The 19,563-nt window shown below is 31.6% G+C and overlaps 1 protein-coding gene across 1 annotated transcript; it reads right to left on the bottom strand.

Moving 5' to 3' along the window:
• Window positions 1–1,482: 1,482 nt before the first annotated feature.
• Window positions 1,483–17,390, bottom strand: LOC123667429 (proton-coupled amino acid transporter-like protein pathetic). The gene is made up of 9 exons (XM_045601330.1): window positions 17,376–17,390; window positions 13,795–13,946; window positions 8,173–8,317; window positions 7,458–7,588; window positions 4,759–4,994; window positions 3,734–3,931; window positions 3,163–3,268; window positions 2,472–2,688; window positions 1,483–2,017 (listed from the first exon to the last, which is right to left on the bottom strand). Exons 1-9 carry the CDS (start codon window positions 17,388–17,390, stop codon window positions 1,823–1,825), a joined length of 1,395 nt encoding a protein of 464 aa, XP_045457286.1. The 3' UTR covers window positions 1,483–1,822.
• Window positions 17,391–19,563: the final 2,173 nt, after the last annotated feature.

The raw sequence follows: 19,563 nt of genomic DNA on the forward strand, positions 1-19,563 counted from the left end.
GCTGTAATGTCTTCTACCGCATATGTTAACCATAATTATCATAAAAAATGTGTAAAAATGACACAAAACAAACAGGTTTCCAATCATTACATATATTTTTTTAATTATAAAAATATAAAAAAAATGTTATTAGTCTATTCGCGCGTAGTAAATTGAAATGGCTTAATGGACGAATGGTTTATTTCAACTGGTCAACTCGTATACGGAGTTCCAATTTACTACGATTTAGTTATATTAGGCGTGGCTAAGCTAAGTGATAGCGATGATTTACTATTTTCTTAACGCGAATAGGCCATAGTTTTTTTTTAAATTAGTTTACATTTGAATAATATGTAATAAGAGTATGTAAAAAAGATATAATGTCCTAAATTCTAACGTTTATATATTTATTCCACATTTAGTCAATAAACTTTTAAATTTAGAATATGTAAGAATATATAGTTCTTTCGATAAATTTTGATACAATTGTGTGTATGAAAGTTTATAGATTGATTAGTTGATCCCGATCATTTTGAAAGCTAATGAAATTCTTATTAATGCTATTTTGTATTCAATTCTTGTGAAAAAAAAATTGTCAAGATAGGCTATTGGCGCATTTTAATATTTTTAGTTTTCTTTGTTATTTTCACTACATTTACACTACTTTTGTAATCATATTGTTTGTGGCATTGATATGAATTCCACAAACAATATAATTATATTATTAGTCCTGTCTGAACAATTGATTAAAAAAATCAATAAAGTATTTTCAAGGTGAAATTATTACATAAATGTCAATATCGTATTACATATGGAAACCCTTACATGAGTGTATCGTACCAGTAGGTGTTGTGTAAATTTATATTTGTTGTATTTTTTAACTGGCAACATTTTTTAATATAATAGAACACTTCTGTTTGATTCTTTTTTTATTGATTTAGCCTTGTAACATCCCACTGCTCGGCATAGGCCTCTTTCTCCATGTAAGAGAAAGATCGAAACTTAATCCACAGCGCTGCTCCACATTGGTTTGGCGGATAGTCAAAGCTTTATTGTTGATAATATTTGTGTGTCAACTATTTTTCTTTAGGATTATTTTCAATTTTTTTTTGTTTTATTATCAGAATGAGACATATAACCTTTTTATGAAGTAAAAGGTTACCTCTCTCTTCTCGATTGAATTAGATTTATTCTTACTCGTTTTTTTTAGAGACTAACGTGGACATAATTTTGTCCTATACTGACAAATAGTTTCTCTTAAAAGTGTGAGTGAGACAAAAACTCATTTTTATTAATTTTCTTTGTTTCTTATTTTAATTTAGTCTTGTCTGAGAGCGACCTACATAGGTAATAATCATGTGTAAGAGCGAGATAGAGAAGTTTCGAGGTAGTGTAAGTATTATGTAAATAGTGATTTATTTATAAAAAAAAAAAAAAATAGATTTCTATTTGTCATAATACACGAGATGATAATCGAGGTTCGTTTTTTAAATAAATAATTTATTTGTATTTTGGCTATTTTATTTAAAACTTAATCTAAATGTTTATATCTTCACCCTCTTAAAGTTCATGATTTGGGATTGTGTTTTTTTTAAATATTGTTGATTCAGTTTATAAAAAAGGAAAAAATAATTTTTCCACGTTTCGCAAACTACAAAAATGGGATTAATTTTTCATTATGATGGTAATAAGTTAGTATTAGCATTATATTATTATTATTATTATATATAATAGCAAATAAAAACTTACAAATGTTTTCCTACACACAGATCCAAAGAGACTTTTAAGAAATCTAGCTTACCTACATATTTTAGCGAGAGTTAAAAAAACAACACAAATATATTTACAAATTCTGAATCAATCCCTTAAGATTGGAATAAGTACCAGCTATAAACAGTAATACTCCTAGTGCTAAAACAAACATATTTTTCCATAGACGCCACTTCCATTTTCCTAGTCCTGGATTTTCCCAAATCACGAGAGTATTAATTAGAGCAGGGAATATGAAACCGATGTTTGATAGACTGAAGGCACCTAGCTGTAATGATAAAAACATTTAACACATTAAATGAATATTATACAATAGGTAATCAAACTGAATTAATTGTTTCTTTAATCCTTTTTTTAAATTTGACAGCGTAATAATAGGTATAGAGTATATTGATTTGGTTTTTGATATTACATTCATTGAAATTGTTTGCAACAACTGCGTTGCCGTTAGAACTATTTACTGGAAGTAAAGTTTATGTATTGTCCCTATAATTTAATATCTGATTTTCTTTTGCTGACCAAATCTTAAAGAGATATAATTATTTGTAATTAAAAATATAATAGTATAATAATTTAAACGTATTATTAAAAATGTGTTAGCATCAATAAAAACTGCTGCTTTATTGTCTTAGCTAGTCCTTCATTATCTAAGTTTAATTATCTAAGTCATTTTCTTTTTCTCTTATAAACTTTACAAGTTAAAGTATAAGTAAAACACTCACCAAACCCATTAAATTGCCAATATTAGGGAAGGCAATAGCAATGATCGTTATTAGTACAACAAATGCTGCTCTGTAAACTCTTTCCCATATCCAATGCGTGTCTGTGTTGTGTTTCTTAGATATGTAGAACCAGACCAGATTGAAGGGCGCCCAGAAGTTTAAAGCGAACGTTATAAAGATCATGATTCCCATAAGACATTGCAGAACAGTTGGAAAACTGTAATGAAATTATTGGTGCTGTGTAACTTTTTTGTATATAGTATGTTATTTTGGAGCCCAGGTGACCCTTGGAAATGAACACGTGAGTTGATATTTTAAAAGTAAATCTACTCAAATTTTTATCGTAATTAGGGTTTCTTTACCTCAATTGAACGAAAAATAGACACGAGATAATGGAAACTAGAAACTCAATTATTATCAAACTCTGTTTAAATGTTAAGGCATTGTTTTAAAGTATCTTAACTACCTAAAATATATAATTAATGAGCGTACATTTAAGAAAAAATATGTTTTTATAATATACTAGATGTGATAGATTGTTATAAATTTTAGAAGTACTGCTTGAACTGCATAAACTATGTTCTATTTTCCTATTTGTTATTATTATTTCTTATTCCGACTTGAGACAAAAGTTTGGTAAGTCTTTTTTTTAAACAAGTGCACAAATTTGCAATAAGTCAATAATACGTACACCTCCTTAGGAAAGTTTAATGTTACTGGAGATATTGTTTCTTCACCGAAGCCCCAATATCCGAAGAATCCCACCAGTGATAGAAATGTAACCACTACGGACATACCTGCAATAAGTCATTAGTTTCAATATTGATCACCGACACAGGAGAATATCCTACTGGAGGTCATTGAGAGTGAAGCGTTTATTATTTGTTTAACTGAGGTAGGGCACAGCAGGAATTTCCTGCTTAAAATATGGAGCAATAGACTGGGGTAGTACCTTGACCTTACAGAAGACCACAGTTAAATAATACTGTTTTCAAGCAGTATTGTGTTCCTGTTGGTGATTAAGGTGACCAGAGCTCCTGGATGGAACTGTGGATAGGGTAGGCAACGCGCTTGCAATGCTTCTGGTATTGCAGGCGTCTATAAGCTACGTTAATTGTTAACCATCAGGTGAGCCGTACGTTTGTTTGGGTCATAGTTATATATATAAAATAATAATAATAATAATAACAAATTGGTAGAGTTCACTTGATTGTTTGAGGATGATAATATCGGAGTCGTCTGCAGTGATTTGGAAAACTTACCAGCGCCCAATACTAATGGGAACTTTGTTGGATCTTTCATATTGTTCTCGATTGGCAAAGACACTCCAACGCCCTCCATGCCAAAAACGACGATGCCACAAAATTCGAAGAAGCCAATTCCACTTTTCCAGGCTGGTACTGTGGATATGTCGGGGGCTTTTTGTAAGCCGTAGTATACGGTTGCTACGACACATGCCACTAAAAATTTTTATTTACATAATTATTTTAACTAACAAATATATTCATACTAAAATAATTGTGTTTGCTCGCCATCAAAAAAAAAACAGACTTCAATTACATCGACAAGCAATACAATGTAGGTAAGTAGACGAAAAAAATTAACAAACGCACGAGTCGATACTACGATTTTCGAGGGCTTCCCTCGATTTTTCTGGGATTCCATTACCAGATCCTGGTTTCCTTATCATGATACCACACTTGAGATATCTCCTTTCCAACAAAAAAGAATTATCAAAATTGGTTCATAAACGACGAAGTTATCGCCGAAATACATATATATATATATATATATATATATATATATATATATATATATATATATATATATGTATATATGTATATATATATATATATGTATATATATATATATATATATATATATATATATATATATTATATTATATTTTTTGAAGTCGGTTAAAAATGTCTAACTTGAAATTTTATAAAAATAGTTTTTATTCTGAGGTTGTAAAGGAAAATGACCTTTTCAGAGTTTCATATTACGTTGACAACTTAACCTGCTAGTCTGACCTAGAGGTATAGGTATTATCATTTATAATTTCGAATCTTTGCTGTATTTATAATTTGGTGTAATAGTAACATATTGTTCTAAAGAATAACTGACTTTTTACTGATCAAAATCATCATTTCACCCTATCGCAGTCCTCTGCTGGACAACTCATCAACTGATCAAAATGAATATATATATATATATATATATATATATATATATATATATATATACATATATTATATTTCTTAAAATTAAAATACTAAATACGCACCAATAAAGACATCTGCCACCAGAGAAAACGGTGCTAAATACTTGAGAGTAGTGATCATACAGAGAAGCAGCACTGGCACAAGTAGCGCGAAAATGTATAGCCGTAACATATTTAGATCATTATCAACCATACCCGTAGAGTTTTCTATGAGTTCTTTGATAGTTTTAGCTATAATTATCTCATACACGCAGCAGGCACCAAAAAGATCGATGCATATTGTTGCGTCGACTACGTATCTGTTGAATGAATATTAGAATTATCTATTATAGCTTTAAAATTCTACATATCGCACACGCACAAGCACACACACTCACACACATTATGATACACACACAAAGTCTAAAGCGTTTATTCTATGTTATTATGTAGTTTACAAGTTTTTAAGAGAGCGAGAAAGAGAGAGAGAGAGAGAGAGAGCAGCTGAAAAAGAAAATCTACACTTGTAGATCTATTTATTTATTTATTTATTTAATATGGTTTGCTAGCAGTTGTTACGTTTATTATACATGACAATATTAAGAGCCATTTCACAATTTTACGCTCTGCAAGTTTAGGTAAATTTGGTCGCATCGCGCGAGTCGTACGAGCCGCGCGATCTTTGTGCTAGTAAGTATAGTGTGACAACCAAAAGACCATCTTGATCATTTTCTAATGTATAATAAAAATTAATAACTATGGTATAAAATGTTTTTTACATAATTAATTTGTTAAAAATTTCAAGTATGTTATATAACAACAGTCGATAAATTTAAAATAAAAATAACAAATCAATTTTATGAAACAATTTGTTGAAATTGATTTAGTTTTTTCAGTTTACTAATGAATCTAATATTTACGATATGAATAATCATCATCATTACAGCCTATACAGTCTACTGCTGGACGTAGGCCTCCACAAGTTTACGCCAAAAATAACGTGAACTCATGTGTTTTGCCCATAGTCACCACGCTGGGCAGGCGGGTTGGTGACCGCAGTACTGGCTTTGTCGCACCGAATACGCTGCTGCCCGTCTTTGGCCTGTGTATTGATATGAATAAAATAGCATTTTATTATGCCCCAGAAAATCTGTGTGTTAATGTGAGTTGCATAGTTTTGGATGAAAGTAGACCAACAAATTTTGGCGGTTTTAATTTTTTTAACCGACTTCCAAAAAAGGAGGAGGTTCTCATTTCGACTGTATTTTTTATGTATGTTACTTCAGAACTTTTGACTAGGTGGACCGATTTCGACAAAAAAAAATTTAATCGAAAGGTGGTGTGTGTCATTTGGTCTCACTTGAATTTATTTGAGATCTAATAACTACTTTTCGAGTTATATCTAATAATGCGTTTTTGCTTGACTATTCGTCGACCTATGTTGTATTATAGTGCATAACTTTTTACTGGGTGTACCGATTTTGACGATTTTCATTTTAATCGAAAGCTGATGTTTATTATGAGGTCACATTTAAATTTCATAGAGACCTGATAAGAACTTTTTGAGTTATTTTTGATAACGCGTATTTACTTGACTATTTTTTCGTCTACCTACGTTGGATTACTTGTCGATGTAATTGAAGTCGGTTTTTTTGGTTTCGAACAAATACAATTATTTAACTCAATGACACCGACAAACATATTAAGACAAACAGATTGAAATGTCTATTTGTATTGATAATGTGAGAAAAGAAAATTAAATTATACATTTGTTTACAGAAATTATTATTATATTATTTTACAGTCATTTTCGTAATAAGTTTATTTTATTTATATTTTATAATGAAAGTATCAAATCGATTTATCCGCTATAAAAACAGGCGCTTGGCGCGTGTGAGCGAAAGAGACGGCTGCGCAGAATTTTGCGTGGACCTTTACCTCTAAGAGTGCTAGCGCTCGACTGATTTACTGGGTTTGATGCGTGGTTAATATATACTATCTTTTTATTATTTAATATAAAATCTATTAAAAATAATTTATTCTTTTAATTTTTTTTTTGTATTCCTTAATGATGTAAGTTTACTTTGATGAAGATAGTTCGTTAAAATTTCTTAGTTTTCTAAGAAAAATATCGCTTTTAAAATTGTACTTATTTGGAAAATATTCGTAACTTTAAATTTTTTTTTATCGATTAATAGAAATACAAATGGAACAAAAATCTGTGATAGTCCTCAACAAAATTATATTCCACATATTACGATATATTTTTAAAATGGTTTCGACGTAGAGGTTATTGAAAAGTAGGACTTCAAAGTATACATTGCGACCGTTTACCCAGGGAGGAGGCTGATGAAAAGGTTAATAATTTTATACACATAATATAAATCAAAATTCTGATCTGACTATCTACTACAACAAAGGTTGCTCTATTATATTTCAAGAATATAAATTACATGATTGCATCCAACACTGAGATTAACGACGTCAAAATATTACAATTTCGCAGATTGTTACCGATTTTTGTGAAAGGCACTTAATTTTATCATAGACTACATTTATAAATGTACAACCATATTAAAGCAAACAATATATATAATTATTATTTAAAACATACACACACACACATACACACACACACACACACACACACACACACACACATACATACACACATACATAAGTAATTATCATTATCAAATCATAAGTTCATCAATTCATAGTATCTAAAATAAAAACATTTTCAAGTTGTTGAATTTATAATAAATACAAACAAAAAAGTGTACCTGAAAAATTTGCTGTACTTTTTAAGACAAGTAAAGGGTCCAGTTTCAACAGACGCCTCCGCAAGGTCTGGATATGACATTTCCGTTACATGTAATCTCTTATATAATGTTTGAGCTGCTGCTACTAGCATCTAGAACATAGAATTGAAAAAAATATTAAAAAGGAGTTAAATAAATAATTGTCTTGGTCAGCCAAGAAACGATTTATAGTGCAATTTTAATCTGAATATTTTATTTTAACCTTTAAATTTCTTGAATTCCTCGTTCTATAGCTAAAATCATTATTAATATTTGATTCTTCTGCAACATAAGTATTTTTTTTAAATATACCTATTATAAACATTTTTGTTGATATTTTTTTTTGAATGTATGTATTTACTTTCTTATGTATCACAATTAACTTTGTCACGTGTGGTAGATTGCACGGTTGGCTGTAGTCTAAGATAATGTACGGTGTCTTGATACAGGACAAAAAATTGCTAATGACTTAGGGCAAGAAATATTTACATGAAGCATTCTGGGATAAATATAGGAGTTTTTTATTTCACATTTGTTTTAATTAAATGTATGTAATGTTGAATTTTGTGTTGTACCTATTTGTGTTGTGTATTGTTGAAGTTTTTACATGTTTCTTTGTTTTCGATTCAGGTTGTTGCTACGCCGTTTTGAAAAAAGTTGAGATTTTTTAAAATGTATTTTGTTAAAAATTACTTACGTGTATACAATACGCGATGTAAAATGCAAATAAGAAAGTAGTAAACAGTGCTGTCCAAATGCCGGTCTTCATGTACGCCTCATGTATGCCCAGTATGCCTCCGCCGAGGCAACCTTTTACTAAATGTGCTGTTGACTCTAAAGTACTGAAAGTATAGAGAAATCAAATTATATAAACAAAACATTTTTAATGACAATAATCAACAAATCTTCATACTGAATAGTCACTCTCTTAAATTCAAATTAAGTGGTGATAGTACCTACAATAGATAATAATGTTTAACTAAAGTACTTAGTTGAAATACTTACCAGGAAATATCCTACTCAAAATCTGGAGCAGCCCGACTGGGGAAATACCTTGACCTTACAGAAGATTACAGCTATATAATACTGCTTTCAAACAGTGTTGTGTTCTTATGGTGAGTAAGGTGACCAAGGCTCCTTGGAGCTTCTCGGGGAGATTGGGGGTAGGATCAGAAAAACGCTTGTGATGCTTTTGGTATTGCAAACGTCTATAATCTATGGTAATCGGTCGAACTAGTTGTATAAAAAAATTAACCCTACAAAAACTTAAAATCTACTTGCAAGGGTGTATAGGTCTTTTTCTTCCCTAGGTACCTACAACTTAAACGTGTAAGATACAAATGCCGGTCATCTAACAAAGTTCCTTACTGTGTTAAAGCCTGTAAACTCTCTAATGCTGACCAAAACCCTATTTTCTACTTTGCTCTTGTCAAATAATTAGTTAACTAAGATAGGTTTTTTTGGTGTTTTGATATATCAAGTTGACAATTTTCATTTTGTTCATCTGATTTCCTTTCGATGACTTCTAAAATGTTATCATTTCAAGGGTAATGCTTTCGCAAACAAGCTTGTAGTCTACCTGATAATAAGCGGTAACCATTGCCTATAAGAAGCAACACCAGGTGTCATAACAAGGCGTTTGAAACTCTATCCGCTTTCAAATAGCTGTAGTATTACATACCTGTAATACAACACTACTTGACTTTAACCTTCAGCAAGTTTGACGACGCAAAGGTCACCGCACTGGTTTGTGTCTATTGCGCTGGCGGTTGGGTTCGATCCCCCCGACAAACATTTGTATTGGCCATACAGATGTTTGCCATGGTCTGGGTATTTGTACAGCCCTTGTGGGTCTCCTCACCGTGCCTCGGAGAGCACGTTAATACGTCGGTCCCGGTTGTTGTCATGTACACCTAATAGCGATCATTACTCATAGTATTATATATCCACCAACCCGCGTTGGAGGATATTGGTGGATCAAGCTCTGATTCTTCTCCTACATGGGGAAAGAGGCCATATGCCCAGCTGTGGGATATTACAGGCTGAAGCGTAAGTATGAGCTACTTTATCAGTCGAGGTGCAGATATTGAGCATGGTATTTGTAGTAGGTACTCTACCTAAAACTTAAAACTAGTTATTTTAATTATTGATTGAACTTTAAGGAAAACATAAATTCACTAGGTATACAAACTTGAAATCGAAGTAACAGGAAAAACGAATTCATATTTTAAATGCATTATTGAGTATGTACGAATTTTAAATACCTTTTTTTGAGACATTTTTATTGGTTTTTTGGAATATCAAGTTATTCTGACAAATACGGTCGTTTGAGAGTTCAATTTTTGTTTATATGGGTATAAATTTTGGTTTCTGGTTTACGTACTTATGTCCTTGTGGATCTCCTTACTTTCCTTTAGAGAACACCTGAGGTTGTCCGTCCCAGTTGTTATCATACACAATAGATGGCAATCGCGCGTGGTAAGAATTTTTTTACCAGTCAACCTATAATGGACCAGCATGGTTTTTTAACCTCGTAACTTGCTTCTATAATTATGTAAAAAAGTCCTTTGCCCAGCAGGAGACTTAAAAGCTGAATTATCGTCAAGTTATTATCATCTAAAGATATCTATTTACTTCTTTCGGACTGTTAAATCACCGTTCTTCATTTAATTTATGCTAACAATGGCTTACGTTGACTATATACAACTTTATCTAAAATATTTGCTGTCTGTTTAAAAGTATTCTATTGTCATGTAAAAGGATTTACGTAAAGATAAGTAAATTTGCCTCGAACATTATATTTTCTTTAAAATATCTTGACATGAAAAGAAAAACCATTATCTATACTAAGCTAATGAAACTGTCAAGTTTGTGTGAAGTTATTAATCTAGGAGTTAAATTTTATAAATAAAATAAAATGTTGATTTTTAGACGTTTTCCAGTAAAAATAGTTAGATTCTTTGTTAATTGATTTATTGCTTGACAGGCTAAACTGAATTGAACTTGACCGAATTTATTTAAAAAAGTGTGTGTGTCAGCTCCGACGCACGACTGGAGTTTACTCCTTCAGATCGACTGTCTAAATAGGCACAAAAACGGCTTACTAGTCTAAGAAAAAGATTAATACCATATCAAATGGTAAATAAACGAATCAAATAACAAAAACGTAACGAGGTCATTCGTTCAGTAGATTTTTACACCTCATTTTTTTCATACAGGGGCCTTATATAAAAAGTATAAATTTTCACACTTCCACGATCCCCATACGTGCTAAAGCAGCGGGCGAAAAGTTAGTTACTAAAATATTGCTAATGAATAGTGTTTAATATCATTTACTTTGTCTTCTATAGGTATTAGAAGGAACTTTTTTTATGGTTTTTTTTCTCCGTTCCTACTAAAATGGTGAAATAATTTTGGCTTTTTTTTTACTCTTTCTATTACAAAAAAAAAAAAAAAAATTAGCCGATTCCAAAAAAAAAATTCAATTAAATTCTTTACTATATTGTGATCCAATGTAATTTTATGCCAAATTTTTACTCTTTGAAGCGCAATAACGCTGATAACTTTAACGAGTTCATTTACTTTGTGGATGCTTCCATTTATATTTTGTTCAAATGTTGTGAGAATTCGAATAACGTTTTTTATTGTAATTTAAACTGGCTGTGAAAAAGTTAGTGTTCAATTTGCAGCCAGTGTTATAAAATAAATAAATTTCTAAAATAAAAGAAGCCCAAGTAACTCCTTATTACATCAGCTATCTGCCAGCAAAAGTCTCGTCAAAATTGATCCAGCCGTGTTAGAGATTAGTCGGAACAAACAAACAGACAGACAGACAGACAAAAATTGTAAAAATTGTGGTTTTGGTATATGTACCGTGTATACATTACAAATAAACACTCCGATTTTATTTTTTATATAGATATATAGATGAAAGTCGTAACATTTTACAGTTACAAATTATTTAAGACGTTATATTGTAGTCCTATTTTAGTTACGACAAAAATACGTTTGGATAATTAGAAATTTTTTAATAGGAATTGTTAGTACTAGGTCATTTTAATTAATTCATTTAAAAGTTTTGTTCGAAATCGCTTCAGTTAATAGACCATTCATTGACAGCAACATTTCAATGAAGACAGATTGTTATTAAAGTAACGCTGAAATGAAACTCATATTATTAAAATGTTAAGCCAGAAGTTTATTACTGTGTTTAGTTTTGCATGTTTAATGAATTGAGTGGAATTTACCATAATTGTTAATAACTTTAACATTTATTAACTAACATGCCAGCTGGCATAGCGAACTTTGTTCCATCATTTTTATTGGTTAATACGATAAACGACAACACAAAAAAGAATTATACAATTAAAAGCATTTGTTCGGAATTTTACGTGCGTAAATTTGTTGAAAATCATTTTTATTTGTATATGTTGTACAATACTTTAGAAAAAATAAATTAAGGAAAATCCTTAATTAAGCACTTTTCTAACGTAAATGGAAACTACGTCTACTAAAAGAGACAACACTGACTTATAAAATATTCATCATTATCATCATTACAGCCTATACAGTCCACTGCTGGACATAGGCCTCCACAAGTTTACGTCAAAAATAACGTGAACTCATGTGTTTTGCCCATAGTCACCACGCTGGGCAGGCGGGTTGGTGACCGCAGTACTGGCTTTGTCGCACCAAAGACGCTGCTGCCCGTCTTCGGCCTGTGTATTTCAAAGCCAGCAGTTGGATGGTTATCCCGCCATCGGTCGGCTTCTTAAGTTCCAAGATGGTTGTGGAACCTTGTTATCCCTTAGTCGCCTCTTACGACACCCACGGGAAGAGAGGGGGTGGCTAAATTCTTTAGTGCCGTAGCCACACAGCAAAATTATAAAATATTACATAAGTAAAAAATATTATAAGAACTTTTATTAATTTTATGGTTTTATAACTCAAATTTTTTTAATCGAACCAAAATTAGCGACGCTAAGAATAATAAGATGTAAGTTGTTAAGCTTTCAGGGTCACTAATAGCATAAAGTAGGTCCGGTAAAGCAAAAGAGTTTAACAAGATTGTTATATATTTACTAGCTGTACCCGCGACTTCGTCCGCGTGGAATTTAACAAAATAAGTAGTTATTGTTTAGTTCGCAGAGTTATAAAATAAAATGAGCCTAAGTTACTCTTTATTACCTTATCTGCCAGTGAAAATCCTGTCAAAATCGTCCAGCCGTTTCAGAAATTAGCCGGAACAAACAGACAGACAGACAGAAAAAAATTGATAAAAAAAATGTTATTTTGGTATATGTACCGTGTATACATACTTATATATAAATTTAGTAAAAAGCGGTTATTGTAATATTACAAACAGACACTCCAATTTTATTTGTTGTTGTGGCTGTTGCGCTGGCGGTTGCGGGTTCGATTCCCGCACATGACAAACATTTGTATTGGCCATGCATATGTTTGCCGTAGTCTGGGTGTTTGTGCAGTCCTTGTGGGTCTCCCCACCGTGGCTTGGAAAGCACGGTAAGCCGTCGGTCCCGGTTGTTATTATGTACACCTGATAGCGATCGTTACTCATAGTAGGGAATATATCCGCCAACCCGCATTGGAGTAGCGTGGTGGATTAAGCTTTGATCCCTCTCTTACATGGGGAAAGAGGCCTACGCCCAGCAGTGGGATATTACGGGCTGAAGTGATTAATTTTGTAGATAAGCTTGTAATAGCCATATTGCCATCTTTATTGATAACCTGAATTACCGCTAAAGGGAACACTACCGCAGTATTTTAAGGCGTTTATTCAGTAAACAATTAAGACAGATGTAATGTATTTAGTAATAACTATAAGCAGAGATAAGCCTATAATTACACTTATCAAACGGAGCTGCTGTCCTAGTCTTGACAATTGGCACAATAACCGTCCTCATATAGTTCAGTCAGTAGGTGTGTCTTACTCAGAAGTATGAAACAAGGATGCCTTAACGGCAGTAATTGTGGATTCGATTTTAACTATTTAAATTTGAAAAAATATTTTTTTCTGGTCTGTTCTTGGTAAAATAATGAATATTACCCATAGCAGAAGTATACTTTTAATAAAGAATTTTAAAAGCATCCCTGTCCTCTGTTCTCTCTTGCAAGAAGAGACATGATCTTTGCACAGCTTTGCTATCATTACATGCCATTTGAATGCAGTTATCTATCTTAAACATAGTGGAATGAAATATAATAAAGTCTTAGAGTTTTCGTTAACAGATTCACATAACTGTTGTGTTGTAATATCATTTGGTTTTGAGTGTAGAAACAGAGTTCATTTTAAACTTACTTGGTTGGTTTGGCTGTCTGTCTTTGAGCTACGTAGTCGTAGTCATCTTTGTCTGAATGAACGACAAATCTTCGCCTCGTACCATCTGGCGACGGCTGCGGAGGCGGCTTTGACGCTGGATCGAACTCTAGTTGAGTTTGTGTGTGAGATGGCTGTAAGTAAAAAAAAAAAATGTTGCGTAAGAGAAAGAACAAAAAAAAAATATAATTTTTTTCTTAATACTGCAATATAATAAATATGATGTAAGCTTATATAGTAATAATAAAAAAAAATCGTAAATATGTGCAATAAAACTGAACACAAATAGTCTGTCCTATGATTTAAAACCACAGCTACCGATTTTCAGTGTGCATAGTAATTTAAGCAATTCCTTCAATTGCGAATATATTAAATTTATCTATATAAACATGTTATTATTATATTATATATAGAAATATTATTATTATGATTTCGGTAGGTTTTGAATCCTCGGCATAGCAGGTAATAGGGGAGATCACGGAGCGACGTTAAGTACGATTTTTACATTTGAGTGATATAACTTTAAGTCGATTATTATGATTTTTTTAATTGCACAAGTACATTTGTACATATTCCTCTTTTAGTTTTTTTGGGCCCAAAAATAGTTAATATATATTTATACCTAATCGTACTAAATGATTTTTCTTTGGTCTAATGTATTTAAATAAAGCGTGTAAAGTAAATGTATGTAATGAGAACGATTGATAATAATGTTTGAAATTTTAGCAAAATAGTTTTAACAATAGGTAATAAGTATACGAGATACACATAATATTTATGTGACGTAAACCTAATGAAAACAGAAAATGATAAAACAAGATTTTGCCATAGTTTTCATAATATGCTGAAATGCGAAATATTTTTTATTTGTTCATTTATGATGTACATAGTTTAGTTTATAAATTCCTTACTGTAAGATAGTCTGTAAGAGATTACTATTTAGTGATAAGGAGTAAGAACGCCCTTTACACGTTTTTGTTTGTGCAGTATTAAGATGTTTGTTATACATTTTTTGTTAGAATGTTTTTATTCTGAATTCCAATAATTTCGATAAAGAAATGTAGGAGAAAGATTAATTGACAATAAAAAACGAGTGTGCTTTAAACCACACGACTGAAGTATAACTTCTTTAGTTGCCCCTACAGTAACATACGAAACGTAACTCCCTCTCTCTCTATCTTTCTTTAATTCTTTATAAACTTATATCTCCCTCTCAACTTCCGTTCGCCTCGCCTGATCACACTTTTCGTAACGCTCTTGTCACACATTCACCAGCGTACTTCCCAAGTCAAGCGTGCGTAAAGGAGTTTTAATTTAAAAACTTTTTTCGCATTGATGCGATCTATAAAAGGTTTCTTCAAAACGTAAAAAAGATTAGAGTTACATTTTCGAAAGAAAATCAGAGAATTTGATTTTTACTTCTGCAATGACTAGATTAGTACCTAATGTTAACTAGCGTCAGACGTTAGATGTCAAAAATTGTTAGCGATGAATTTTTAACAACCATTACGTACTTCTTAATTATCCATTTTATTTGAAGCGAAAATTCTTCAGGTGCATGAGGGTAAAATTTTTACGAATGGAATGTAATAATTATAAAATTAGCGTCACGAAGATGTACAACGTTTTTGTCGGACAACAGAGCCACCTAGCGTGTACTATAGAAACTACAAAGGTTGTTACATTGATATCGATAGTATTACATTGCAAACTAACTAGATGGCGCTGGAAATGAAATTTAAAGCTTTAGATTTGTATAAATATAAACGGGACTTAAAAATTAGTTTGCCAAAGAAGTTTCACTTCTGAAGTACGCAACTGTGTACGCACGCACTTTTTTTAAGGCCTTTATATTTGAATATAAGATGATATAACCTTGATTTAATAGAACCTTCACATGTAAGATGTGTGACAATATATTATCATTGTTTATTTAATGATTAATTTAATCAGAGATTATTTATTTTTAAGATTTGCTAATATGCCTCGACTGTAAAAAATAATGTTACTGTTTGTAATTTACGAAAGAAACGGTATAGCGTAAAATCATACAAATATTATTAGTCCAAAATTTTGAGTTGATGGACGGGCGGACGTTTTGTTACTCTTTTGCACAAAAAATATAAATATATCTGGAAGCAGAATAATACAAATGTACTTTTTATCGGATTGGAAATTACGCGGGCGTAACCGCGAGGCTAAAATTTTCACTTTTTTATACTCAAAACGTCCCCTTGGTATCCGCTTTGGTTACAAGTGTGTCATAACTTTCTTTTTTTAAACTTTTAAACTATACTAATGACCCGAATCGGCTTCGCATTGGTGCAATGCTGATATATAAAATACAATAAATATATGCGCAAAAAATGTGTTTATTAACGACACCACATTAAAAACTTCTAAAACTATTAGTGTTCCTCTACTAAATTACGCATGTGCTATACATATAAACCTTCCTCTGGAATCACTCTATTTACTCAAGAAAACCGCATCCAAATCCTTTACGTAGTTTTAAAGATCTAAGCTTAATACAGCGGGAAACGAGTTTGTATATATATATTATATAATTTGATTTATTTTTCTTTTTTAATCAAAATTATTCTATCAGAATAAAGTTTTTGCAAGAAATAATGGGTTTCTATAGGTGTGTTGGACCTGGTCCAGAAGCCTAACCTAACCTACGTGCAGACAAAATAATAAATGTCAAAGTATACCAATTCGTAATATGGAAAAACATTTTAATTTTAAGCGAATCCATAATAAAGAAGGTTCTGATTTTGATTGTATTCCTGGGAACTGCGTGAGATAAAGATCTTATCTAAACAGAACTTTGACAGAAAAAATCTTTATTTATTACTATTGTTTTATTTTTCTATGTATGTCTCTCTTATTTATTCGATTTCATTTACTGTGATTTAATAATATTTACTAAACATATGTCAATAATAAAATAAGTCTAACACTGAAACGTATTTTAGGCATTTTATTTATCAATTTAAAGGTGTGCATTCTTTGCCAATTAGAAACACAAAAATAATTCGCCTTTGTATCACAAAGTTGCATGAGTGAAACTTCATTCGTTTTTTGAATACAGTTATTGCATACTTTAAAAATATGTAAATTTCGTTACCATAATGTTTATTAGGGTCGTCGAAATCCACGTATACGGTTATCTACCTTTCTTTAAAACACAAATTTTATTTATTTTTATTCTAAAAAATTTAAATTACCTAAATGGAATTTCATTTAACGGTTTTATAATAAATAATAATATTTTAACTGATAACGAGCATTGTATTTAAATAAAATAATAATTAACTTCCTACAATCCAAAAATTAAATACCTATTAATATTATAAAAAACTACTTAAACTAATAATATAATTACTACTATTTAATTTAACTTAGTAAAGTTAAAGTAAATAGTAATAATTGTAAATTCTTTTAGACAGGTATAAAATTTGCATTATATTTTACAAATTCGATTTTTATATTTAGATCTTATTTTATATAAAATAATAATAAAATAAATTATTAATTAATAAATAATAATATATACTCACGAGAGTCGAATTCATTTCCATAATTATTAATAATAAAAACTAGTCATTCACAAAACACAACAACACGACACGACTTCGTTTCCTTGCAGTCGATGTTTGTATGCATTATGAAGATGTTTCAAGTCTTTCTTGGCCTTGATATGTACAGTAGACAGAGCAAAATATACCAAACTTATATAATTTACCACAATAAATGTATAAAGCTAATAGTATGTTTTAATGCGCAAAACACAGGAACTGTTTTTCACTGAAAATGGGCGTTCGATCGGCTGTGGGAAATGTACAATTGGACAGCTTGTTATAATATAGTTCAGTTAAAACTTCTGTTTAATTACATTGAAAATAACTTTATAAGATCGTCAGAAATATAGGACGCTGAAATAAAAGACGGATTTTTGGAACGAAGTTCCTTATGGGGCGTGGGGCGAGAGGTATCCTAGCCGGCAAGAAACGTCCGTAACCTTAAATAAAAGCGTAATATTCTTATGTATAGTTATGTATGATGGTTATACAGTGTCTAATGTATAGTCTAGTGATGACTGTTATTATTATTGCAGTTTGCTATTATTATATATCTTTCGATTGCTATTATTATTATATCTTTCGAGAATTAGTATATTTTATGTAGAAAATTCCATACTCCTCCGAAATGGCTGGACCGATTTTTATGAAATTTTGTTTTCATATCGGGTAGGTCTGAGAATCGGCCAACATCTATTTTTCATACCTCTAAGTTATAAGGGGGGGGGGGGGTTAACGGGGTTAACAACATATATATCAAAACAACGTTTACGGGGTCAGCTAGTATTTTTATAAATCATTGTAAATAAAATAAAAGTGTTTTAAGATAATTTTGTAGTAGTTTTTTTTATCGTTAAAAATGTATTTGTAAATTATAAAAAAATCATCATTACAGCCTATACAGTCCACTGCTGGACATAGGCCTCCACAAGTTTACGCCAAAAATAACGCGAACTCATGTGTTTTGCCCATAGTCACCACGCTGGGCAGGCGGGTTGGTGACCGCAGTACTGGCTTTGTCGCACCGAAGACGCTGCTGCCCGTCTTCGGCCTGTGTATTTCAAAGCCAGCAGTTGGATGGTTATCCCGCCACCGGTCGGCTTTTTAAGTTCCAAGGTGGTAGTGAAACTGTGATATCCCTTAGTCGCCTCTTACGACACCCACGGGAAGATAAGGGGTGGCTAAATTCTTTAGTACCGTAGCCACACAGTACATATATAAAAAAATGTATACCCGAATACTTATTTTCTTTATATCTCGAATATACCTTGAATTTAATATTTTAGAATAAGGAACTTCGCTCTTATCTGGTGTCTCACGGATTTTTTTAAATAAGTGTCACAATCTTTGTAACGGTGCACGTTGTCATCTTAATATCACTAATGTGACAATAAATAAAACCGTTTGCCTCATGTTACTATATACACTAGATATTGTTACTCATGGTAGGGAATTTATCCGACCAATAAAGCATCGTAGCAGCGCGATGGATTAATCTCCAATCCTTATCCTACCTATATGGAGAAAGAGGTAATTAATTTTTTAATATTTTTTTTTTATTCTGACTGTACCTTTCATGTATGATTGATAAAAGCAATACGTATAGTTTCGGTTAATTACTTAAGATTTTTTTATCTCTTCCTTAAAGTATGATTATGAATAAGAGAGCATAGCAGGCAATAATTATGTTGTTCAAAATCAGAAACACCCAGATTGAAGAAGTGATTCGCCCTTATACAGCTAAACAATTCCGCTCTCAAATGGTGTTGTGTTTCTGTGGTGAGTGAGGTTGCCAGAGCTCCTGAGGGAGAGTGGAAGCTAGGGTAGGAAGATAGGTCAACGATGTAACAAATAAAATAGCAGAATTAATTTTATATATTTAGTTAAAAAATGTAACAAACAAAGTTCAAAAATTCAAGGTCAAAAATTCTGTTGTTTTTCCTCGTTAAACTTGTCTCTGTAAAGTTGAACAACCTGAGAACTCAACCGACCTATGTAAATTGAATCAAAGTTATAGTAATTTATGTCATAAGTTGCTAATAACCACTCTGGTGCAGTGGTGCATGTGCTGTGAACCTGTGGTTTGCGGGTTTGATTCCCGTTCTCTTCGATGTCTGTCATTGTAGGTCTTCCCACCGTGCCTCGTAGAGCACATTGAGCTATCATA

Source organism: Melitaea cinxia, chromosome 28 (assembly GCF_905220565.1).
Source record: "Melitaea cinxia chromosome 28, ilMelCinx1.1, whole genome shotgun sequence".
In the NCBI taxonomy this organism is placed as follows: domain Eukaryota; kingdom Metazoa; phylum Arthropoda; class Insecta; order Lepidoptera; family Nymphalidae; genus Melitaea; species Melitaea cinxia.